Source organism: Olea europaea, chromosome 15, assembly GCF_002742605.1.
Source record: "Olea europaea var. sylvestris chromosome 15, O_europaea_v1, whole genome shotgun sequence".
Taxonomy (NCBI): domain Eukaryota; kingdom Viridiplantae; phylum Streptophyta; class Magnoliopsida; order Lamiales; family Oleaceae; genus Olea; species Olea europaea.
The window spans coordinates 9,406,109-9,417,284 of NC_036251.1; the positions used below are offsets into that span (position 1 = coordinate 9,406,109).

General features: G+C 33.5%; 1 protein-coding gene across 1 annotated transcript; it reads left to right on the plus strand.

Annotated features, from left to right (window-relative positions):
• Positions 1-9,619: 9,619 nt before the first annotated feature.
• Positions 9,620-10,616, plus strand: LOC111410968 (protein RADIALIS-like 2). The gene is made up of 2 exons (XM_023041555.1): positions 9,620-9,958; positions 10,456-10,616. Exons 1-2 carry the CDS (start codon positions 9,700-9,702, stop codon positions 10,458-10,460), a joined length of 264 nt encoding a protein of 87 aa, XP_022897323.1. The 5' UTR covers positions 9,620-9,699; the 3' UTR covers positions 10,461-10,616.
• The last annotated feature ends 560 nt before the right edge of the window (positions 10,617-11,176 follow it).

Consider the following 11,176-nt stretch of genomic DNA (forward strand, 5'->3'; position numbering starts at 1 on the left):
CGTCCCTTTTCACTCTCTTTTGCTTTGTTATATTTCCTTGGGTGATTTTTAGCTTATAAAAGCAAATATTACGTAATTGTGGATAGAATTTTATTCATTTAATCAATAAATAACATATTTAGATATCAAATAAGTGTGTAAAAATACAGTTATCAGAATATAATTTATATACCAATTTTTTTAACTATTCTGAAGGAATTGGGTTATCAAACTGTCAACTTCAAGCCCCCTATGTGACTTGTCAATATTGGATTCGACAATTAGTGTTGGAATTGTATTTACACTGACTTTGATTCTGTGTTTCTTTGCAATATTGTTGATGGCATTCTAATTTTCAACAGTTGATCATGAAGAGAGTCTCTAAAGTAGGAAGGAGGATGTTTGTCACTGATTGACCATTGATGAGGAATGGAAGGATGTGAAACAGCATTTGTAGGTGAAGGGCATGAGTTAGGTAATGAGGATGGAGAATTGCATGGGGATGCTGGTGTGATTGGAGGAGATGAATTGAGACACTACAAGGAGTTAGTAGTTGAGTTTCAAACAATATCATTCGTATCATTGATTGAGGACGAGTTAATAGGTCGAGTGTTGGAATAAATGGTTACTATTTATAATGAATTGGAATAAGTCTCCAATGGGTGCAACTCTTAAATAGCAAATTGTGCATACAAAGAGTCATGTTGTTTTGAATGAGTGTGACTATTTTAAAAATGTGTATGATGAAACATGACCCTTTTATGAAGCATGAAATTTTGATAGGGTAAAATAAAATGTACACCATAAATATGAAAAGGTGTGATTTATGTTAAAAGATGCAATCATTCGAAAAGTCACTTGAAAATCTATAAAAGGATCTCTAGTTCCATTTTTCTTATACCAAATCAATTCAAGTTATAATTAGATCAATGGTATTAATGAGTCAAATAATCCATTTCCTTCTCATGTAGTTTTTCACAAGAATACTGAAAATCGTAAAAAAACAAAGGAAAAAAGACCAGTTAGAGTATTCCAGATAATTGGAAGCCTAATGTACTTATAATGAATTATATAAGGCCATATATAGCCTACTCAATAAGCAGGCTAAGTCAATATACAATTAATCCCAATAACGAATATTGGAGTACTTAGAGAGTTGAGAAACTTAAAATGTACTTGAGAGTATTCATTACATTATGAAAAAATATCCTTGAGTAGTTGAAGGATGTAGTGATGCCAAGACATTAGATACGAATGAATCTAAATCTACTAGTGGCTACGTATTTACTCTTGGAAGTGGTGCAATTTCTTGGAGATCTTCTAAACAAACTTGTATAGCTTAGTCCACTATGAAGTCCAAGTTTAATGCTTTATACAAAGTAGGAGAGGAGGCTTAATGGTTAAGAAATTTCTTAGAAGATATTTCAATACGGCCAAAACCTATGCGGCTATATGTATCCATCGACATAATCAAGCAACTATATAGACCTAGAGCAGAAAATTTTGTGTACAAGAGTAAGTTGAGACATATTCGTCACTGACATGATACCATACGACAGTTACTCTCAAATGCAACAATATTGATTGATTTTGTTAAGTAGAAGGATAATTTAGCAGATCCATTTATAAAAGGGGTATCTAAAGATATATATAGTGCGCATATAGGAAAACGGGTATAAAGCCCATATAATGAGTCAATTTAATAAAAATTTAACCTTACGACTGGAGATCTTAGGGACTACGTTCAACAACAAAAACTAGTTATGAATGACTAGATAAGAAGCACTTCAGAGTTTTAACTCCTTTTCATTTATATAATGTAAATAAATGTTGCCTGTCAAGGATCGATTATGATAAGATATTCTTTTAATGATGAGTATATCTTGTAAACAATACGAGTATTGTAAGACGCTCTTCATAGAACATCACCTATGCCAGTGCAAATTTGGCCTGTTCAAATGAGGGTTTTTACTTAGGCGAATTCTCTAAAATACTTGAAAAACCCAATAGAATTCAAGGCCAAAAGAATGAACACAATAGAGAACAAGTACGATATGAAAAATAATATGTTTGATCTATTGTCTAGGCTTACAATAATGGCCAACAGTTCAAAATGTTTTGTTTACTAATTAGCCAAGTGAGTCCGATAGATTCTTACTAAGGAAGATTAGAAATGAAAAGTACCTATCTTGATGCATTATTCTTCAGTAATACTCTTCTTCATCTTCCTTGGATCTTGTTGGCTTATTTCATTTGTGTGGGGGATTGTCTAAATGTACATGCTGAAAAGTTATAACCTTTTGATAGGGTATAGTCTACACCATAAATTTGAAAAGGTGTGATGAACGTTAAAAAAATCAACCATTCAAAAAGTCACTTAAAAATCTATAATATTATCAATACTTTCGTTTGATGAACAAGGTTTGTATAGTACAGTATCTACTTTGAAAGAAACGTTGTATCTTGGAAGACAAATATTCAATTATCCTATTGGAACTAGTGCAAGGGACGAAATTTGTCTTAAAGAGATTTGCTACGGTATACCTTGCTTCGTCTCCATTCTATTTTTGTTTCTTTCAATTGTACTAGCCATTAATTTGACAACATTGAGTAGGTATATTTTCAGTTTAATTAAGAAAAGAGTCTACATTATAAGGATCGTCATTGACGGAAATGTGATGGAAGTTATGGTGAGGTGAATTTGTTGAATTTGGAGATGAAAAACTGTGTGAATTTTGTGAAAACCATTCATCAAATTTAGGGAACATAGTTTTTTGATGTATCTTATGTGAGCATCAAAATATTTTTAAAAGAATAAGGAAAATGATTTTCTTAAAAAAACCTACGCGGCGAAATATATATATGCAATGACTATGGATCAAGACAACGATATCCTTTATATAAAGGACTATATCCTAAGAGCACAAGGGATTACAAGAAAATTTATACATACTACGGTTGTTAAATATGGAAAGCATAAGAGATTTGTTGCTGAAATTCCACATTGAGTCAAATGATGTGTGAGTTCATCTGAAGTGAATTTGCCAACTCTGTCTGATGAAGTGCATAAGGGATTAAAGTTTATGATGAAATGGGACCGTTGCAAGGCAAAATAATGGCTTTTGATTTCATGATAACTTCGGATTTGTTCGTTTTTGACGAATTGCTAGTCTAATTCGATTGAATCGAGCCAATGAATAAAACACAGTGCCTTTGGCCCTGATGCAAGGCCAATTTTGGGCAAAATCTATCGTTTAGGCACTCGTTTAGGCCTTTTTGTTATTTATGGTAATTTTTGTTTTTGCAATACCTCTTTTCATAAAATTCGGATTTGTATTCCGTTTGTTGGAGGATAATCCTAAAGATAAGGATTTTCCATTTTAGTACTTATCTCATATTTTTCTATTTTTGGAAAAATATCTTTTTTATTCTATTTTCCGAATTTTGCTATTTTTTTTTCTATTTAAGGTGTTGTAAGCTCTTTGAGGCGGCAGTTCTTGAATTCAAAAAATATTTTCATGAGAGTTTTCTCATTATGTAATTGTTCATCTTCCCTATAATCTCCGCTATGTTACTGTCACTTTGGAAGGTTTTGATTTTTCCCGTCAAAATGATTCTCAATAAAAACTTGAAATATAAGCAAACAAGAATAAAAATCAGATTTGTTCTTTAAAGGAAATAACCATGTATAACGAGTAAAGTCATCAATAAAAATCACATAATACTGGAATTTTTTAGAAGACGATGTTGGGCAGGCCCCATAAGCCACTATATATATTTTCAAGAGAAAAAGTTGAAATAGTATGTGGTTTATTGAATGAAAGTTTACAACGATTTCCAAGTTAACAACTAGTACATATAATATTTTTTGTCAACCATTTTGAAACATTTATAGCTTTCTTATTTTCTGGCTTTAAGAAAATGAAATTTGGATGTCCTAAACGAGCAAACCATATTTTCGAAGGGGTTCCTTGAGATTTGACTGCAACTCGGGCTTCGAGTTGTCCTACCTCAAGAGAATATAGCTTTCTCTATCTACAAACCCTGTCCATGATTTGTTGTCTGTAGTCCTTAATAACAAAACAAAAAGGTTCAAATTCAAAGTTGCATGAGTTATCATCAACAAGTTGGCTTACAAATAACAAATTCTTTTTAAGCTTTTGTACTACTATAACATTATTTAAATCAAGTTAACCTTGATAGATATTTTGTAATGAATTAAACGTATGTGTAATGGGTTAGGCTTTCACATTATCGATAAAAATACAATCATGTCCAAACGAAGGTTTTAAAAGTTATAGTTCACCTTCTTGCTTTGTCGTGTGAGCTGTCACACCCAAATCAACATAAAAGTTTGTCATCCAGTTATTTTTTTTTTTCAATTTTATTCTGGTAAATCTACAAGTCTAAGTATCTTCAGATTGTTCGAATGAGAAAATTATACTCTAAAAACAACAATAATAAGATTTCTAAAGTTGAGAAATCATATCCTTATGTAAAAACCTTCAATGGAGACAGATTGGGATTCAACTTGATTTGCTTGTGGAATTGTCTTGTGCCAATTCATCAATCTTGGCTTGTCCTTTTCCTTGAATTGTGAACTGAATATGGGGAATCTTTTCAGCGTTCCCAAAATAGCCCAACTGATATTAAGAACAAGTTAAATTTATTTTGTAAACGACACAACTTTGTTTATAAAAAACCTTTCTGAAGACAGGATAAACATAGAACAAATTTAGGAGTTGAGACGCATAATATCTATGATAAAAGAGGAGGGAAAATTGCACTATTTGAAGATTTATTACAGAAGGCAAGGAATTCATAAGCTTCCTCCATTGATCATCATACATATGCGTACAAGTTGAAACTAAAAAGACAAGGGAAAGAAACATTCTCTGATTCTAAAATTACTAATGCATATCATCACCTAGTTTTAGGTAAACTATGTCTTTTTATTTCATGCTGCTATGAGCTTCCAGAAGGAATACAAAAGGACGTTCATAAGTTGATTGTTACGATGCTTCTGTGGAACTTTAGAAATTTCATCCCGCACAAAACCATAATCAAGAAGAAAAGTAAGCATACCAATGATATTGTGGCGTGTTTAGCAAGAGGATTATATAATACTCAGGACAAGGTTTGGTGGTGACTAATGAAGCTATCTTCTCGGGAATGATTCCATCGTGTACTTTACATTTATGTATAGTGAGTGGTAAATGTACAAGCTGATCGAATGTGTGTTGAACATATGTCTTATCACTCTTCCAAGCATGAGAGATGTAGACGTAGTGCCCTTGTGCCGACCATGATAGTGATGAATCATGATGTGTAAGTTCTTGGACATGCAACCAAAATAGAATGAAAGCAATACAAAACAAGAAAGCGAAGCACAAAATAGGAGGTGGCTCATGATGACTATTTACTTTTCACTAAAAGGAATGCCATGGTCATTATGTGACGAGTTTTTTTAGTGTATTAAGTTTTGATCCATCATAGAAAATCTAATTTGGTATGTGGAAAGTCTTGTGGGATGTATTAACCTCTGTTCCTCATCTCACCGGGGACCCTTATCTTCCACAAGAATCATAATGCCTTTTTGCCACTTCTGGAGTTTTCCCTCCAACTGCCCTTGCAACTTTGGCTCAACGTTCAGGCGGGTCAGTGTCATACACGGCTAGAGGATTCTCAAAGGCCTTGTTCTCCTGAGCATTCCAAGTTCCACGGGATGATATCGAGCTAGATGCCGTTAATTTCTTGCTAGTTACAAATGAAGTTAGGGAACAGAAGTTATACACCAAGGGAATTAAACAACCGAATATTACTATAGAAAATGTGAGGACATGGAAGAATGTATATATGTGAGGAACAAGTAATTCTAAGTGGGATTATTTGTCTTTGACAGAGAGAAGACTGAATTCAAGGCTGATGAGAAACTGATCGGGAGCTGATATGTCCAAAAGAGGTGGCGAGTTGATATGTCCAGAACAGGTGGCAACTGAGTGATCTCTATAAGCTCCAGGAACTGAGGGTGGAGTGGTGTGGGATCAAGCGAATTGGTCTATTATAAAGTTGCAAAACTTGAAGAACTTTTGTGATTTGTCTCGTTAAGAACCAAAACTAAAGCAGGTCAAGGAACAACAGTACAACGTCGAAAAATCTTCATCTTCATGAAAAGGTTGATTCAATTTGCATTTTTTTTTGAATAAAATTCACTTGTTTTCTTTCAGTTTAGTTTCATAATCATATGATTCTTCTTGATTTATATAAACATTAAAAAGCAACAATTGTGCTTAAAAGTCACTTTTAAGCTACTTTCTCCAACATATAACTCGTGAATAAAAATGAGAAAATTAATCACATATATATGGGGCATCAGAATTATAAGTAGATACTACGATCAATACAATATCAATCATCTTTTAATTTCTGGACGACCTTAAAAATCCTTCATTAGAATATAATTTCAACTAGTTGGGGGGGGGGGGGGGGGGGGATGAACTCCTCAGATAGAGCAATACTATAGTTCAATGCACAATAATCACAAGCCAAGTTGATAGGACAATGCACAATCTAGACAGAGGGTCAAGATAAGTCACGGAAAAAGTGGAAAACCGGGCTTACAAGGCCAGTTCAAATCCCAGGCCATGAATGGGTCATCTAGGTCTTGACAAGCAGATGTGCCAAGTCATTTTACATGCCTAATCACGAGTGAAATAATCATGACATGATAGTATTTAGTTACAAATATCGTAAAAATATTGCTATCTTCAGATTATTCAAAGAAGCTCTAAGCTTGGACCCAATTCATGAGAAGGACCACCCTACATATATACAGATGCAAGATTTTTTCAATGATAAGGATTCCATTAATCTAGCAAGAACAAGGCATGTATAAATTCTCAATGCTTCTTTTTTCCATGTACTGATTCCTCTACATGCTAGGCTTATTATCAGCTATACCCTTGTAAATTGTAATGAATAATTCTCAATGAGCCTATATCTTGGGAAGTAGTTTTATTGATTCCAGAAATGATCCATACATGTAAACCAATGAAGGTAATTTGTATTAAGTGTTGGGAATCTTGACTTATTTGCACAGTCATTATCAAGGTTCACTTTGAGAAATATCGAAGTAGGCCCAGATTCTCAACATTCAATGTTCACAACCTATTTCGATTTTTTCATATTTTCTATAAATCAAGCATGAAAAGAGTAGCGAGTTTTATTGTGAAAATCTTCATATCTAAGTAGTAATAACAATGTTTTGAGTTCAAATATAAGTCTTTTCCTCGATGTAACTTTTGTGTGCAATACTGAAGGATACTACAAAAGATTTTAATTTTTTTCCTAAATCATATCAAATCAAACAGACCAACATAACAAACACACCATTAAAGTGTTTAATCTTAGTTATTCATTGAGGAGGCTTCTTGATGAAAAATTATCATTTTTGGAGGTAGTTTTGGGATTCTAGAAAAGATCAATAGATGTAAATCAGCTTGTGTAATGGTGGAAATCACTCACGTCTAGTATTCTCTTTTAGAAAAATGAAGAAGAACTGAGAATGGAGAAACTGAAAGGGTTCATGAATCATGATCCCTTTCATGATCCCTTTCGGTGTCATCACTGCATGCATCAAGCACGAAAAAGAGTACTGCAACTTCATCTCTAACAGTTATTTAATAGCAATGTTTTGAGTCAAAATATGTCTTTTCCTAATTGTTTGTAATATTCTGAGTGGGAAATATACAGATCTTCATGTTATCTTGCAAGATTTTCGACCGACATTGGGTCAGGACCATATATAAGGTTGGGGCTACTCTATTCCACTTGCTGCAATAATCTCATTTGGCATTTTCAACTTCAGCCTTTGAACAATGTTGCTTCCTAAACTTAGCTTTTTACTATGCAGATATTGAAGTTGGACCAATAAAATGTGCTCTCTTTTGGACATTCAAATATTCTTGGAGGGATTAAGCCTTAATCCTGATTATGGGATCAATGTTAGGCAAAACAAAATCAGAAAATAAACACACACAAGAATCTATAAACTAATAGTAGTTCATCCTCAATCTTAGAGCTATTCCACTCAATATTGTACTTTTTAAATATAAAGAAGATCTCAGTCTTTGTTAGAGGGGAAAAAATTAAAAAATAAATAAATAAAAAAGCTCCCCCTAAATCTTGAATTAACTTAACCATGTCATGTTACCGTAAAGGTTCTACTTCTAGAGAAGGACAATGAAAAAGCTAGTGCCCTCTATATAGCACTACACGCTTCCTCTCCCAAATCGTTTATAGTATAGAAGCACTGGGGCAAACACACACATGAATAAAATATTCAATCTATTGATAACCTAAAATGCACCTAAACTCATACAATCCCGATGTTTAGTCGAAAGAATAAGTTTATAGTCTGATTAGACTCCATGATGTCCAACACCAATGTATCATAGACATGAGCAACCTCGTGCCTCCAAAAAAAATAAGATCCTTTTTTCTGAAGGTAGGCCAAAATATTTTATAATATAATTTTGGATGAAGTCATTGAGAAGCCAGTAAAATAAATGATCGGCGCAACCTTAGAAATCACGAATCATACATGCAATTATTAGAATGAAACTTTGAATGTTTTTATTTATTATTAAAAATTATTTTTCTTCATTGCAAGTAATTTTTTTTCAACTAATTATAGAATACCCATATAAAATTTGGCTTAAAACTCCAAAAATCTCAGGATCGACGACCCTGATCATAGATAATAATATTGTATATATTATTTATATTTTTCTTTTTATTTATCGAAACACTATATCTTTCATGATCTCTACAGAAGATTATATGCCAAGCATCAAATGTAGGAAAAAATTAATCAACCAAACTAGACAAATGTAATTTCATACTGGATCCCAGCCCACAAATTTAAAAAAAAAAAATAATTATAATAAGATTCTACAATTGCATTTCAGTTGCCCATGACCGATTCTTTAAAATTGTTTTAGCAAGATTCAGGGTTGATCATTTGAAGACAGCAATTTAAACAGAATTTGATAGGGTAAATACAATTCTTGATAGGAATAGAATAGATATTTTCTATACTAGGAAGGTAATAGGCTTGATATTAGGGACTTATGGGTGTCAAATGGCTCGGCCGTGTTTGGGAGAGGTCCGATGGTCATACAAGGTCCGGGGACTGAGGCAGGCCAGGCTAAGTCCAGTCTGCCAGATATTTTCTTTGCTCTGGACCCATTGTCCATGCCCGTTCCATCTTAAGAAGGTCTCTCTTCTTGATTACCTTTACATGTTGCAATTATACGAGGATAAACCAACCATGTGAACAACTATGGATAAGCTGACTTTACATTCAAAACAAGGCAATCCACAACTTAAAATATGATTGATTTTGTGTTAATGATCATAGAATATACTTGTCATCTTACTGGTGTACATAAACGCAGTCAAGAAAAGGCAAAAATGTCACTTTTAGGTATGCCTAACATCTTCTAATGTTTATATGAATGAAAAAACATCATATGATTTTGACACTAAACTGTAAGAGAAAGTAAAATTTATGCAAAAAATGGAAATATAAACAACCTTATCATGAAGATGGAGATTCTTCAAAGTTGTAATAATCCCATTTTCTAGAGTAAGCATTCAACAGTAGTGCTCCATCCAGTTACTCTATAACTTCCTAGACTTAATCTGTACAAGAAGTTAATGGCGTCTAGCTCGATGTCTTCCCGTGCCTCAGGCACTTGGACTGTCCAGGAGAACAAGGAGTTCGAGAAAGCTCTGGCCGTTTATGATACTGACACACCCGACCGTTGGGCCAAAGTTGCAAGGGCTGTCGGAGGGAAAACCCCAGAAGAGGTGAAGAGGCGTTATGAAATTCTTGTGGAAGATGTCACATACATTGAGAGTGGCCAAGTGCCCTTCCCCTACCGCAGAACCTCTCTGGCCGCCTGTAACAGGGGAGGTATACAGCATACACCACCCCAACCCACCCCTTCGAAACACCACAAACACTTCAAAATCCATCATACAATCGTCAGTCATCATGGATTTGTTTCTATTTTAAGGCATTTTCTTCGATGATCAGTTTGGCTAAGTACCACCAATCCTCTTACTTTTCCTAATGCATGTTGGATGACATAAACCTGCATCACTATCATGGTCGGTGTATGAGAACATGCATCTACATCTCACCGAGCATGGGCGAATCGTAGGACACACGTTTAACACACTCTCAACTTGTATATTTTTCCACTCATTAGAAAATATAAGGTGTATGAGGAGAAAATAGCTTACTAATCCTTACAAAACTTTCCTACCGTATGCTCTATTTCTCAAAATAAAAATCAATTTGTATGTGCATCTTTCGTACATAGTGTTAGATGATATTGAAGACTAAAATGAATAAGTTTTAGCTTTTATTTTTCTTCTCTAACTCTTCTTTATTATTGTTCCATGCAGGATGAAGAATCTAACGTTCCACTGATGTGTCATTACACTTGTAATGATCAACTTTACTACTGTTGTCGTATTATATTCTGGAAGCTCTTAGCTAGCAACATGAATAAAAATGCAATGTTTACCCAAAACTAGGTGAAAATATGTAGTAGAAATTTTCAAATCATAGCAAATCTTGTCTCTACTTTTAAGCATTTGTATGACGATCATAATGATCAATGGAGGAAGCCAATAAGTTCCTTTCCTTCTGTAATAAATATTTTAATTAAATTAAGGTATTGTAAGAATTTTAATTTCTAAACATTTTCTTATATTTTCAAATTTGAGTCAGGTCCGACTATTTCCACCGTTACTCAAATTTTCTTAATCACAACAAACATTCACACATATACTAGTAGAAGTCATTATTTCTAGATCAACTTTCATAGTTTATTGTCGAAGATAGGAGCTATATTCATACATTCATTGAACATGAATCTTCTAGATATTTGGCATCTTTCAATTTTGATCTTCAGTCTTCTTGTTACTAGCCAATAAATCTCTCGTCACTTCTTATTCTCTCGCATTAGTAGGAGGGTTTTCAAATGCATAATTAAGTCTATTTATAAAAACAACAATTTTACGCAGAAATATGTAAATTTGACTTCAATTATGGAAATTTATAATAAATTTTATCTTATATATACACACACACACACACACTCAATTTCTTTCCATATCAATC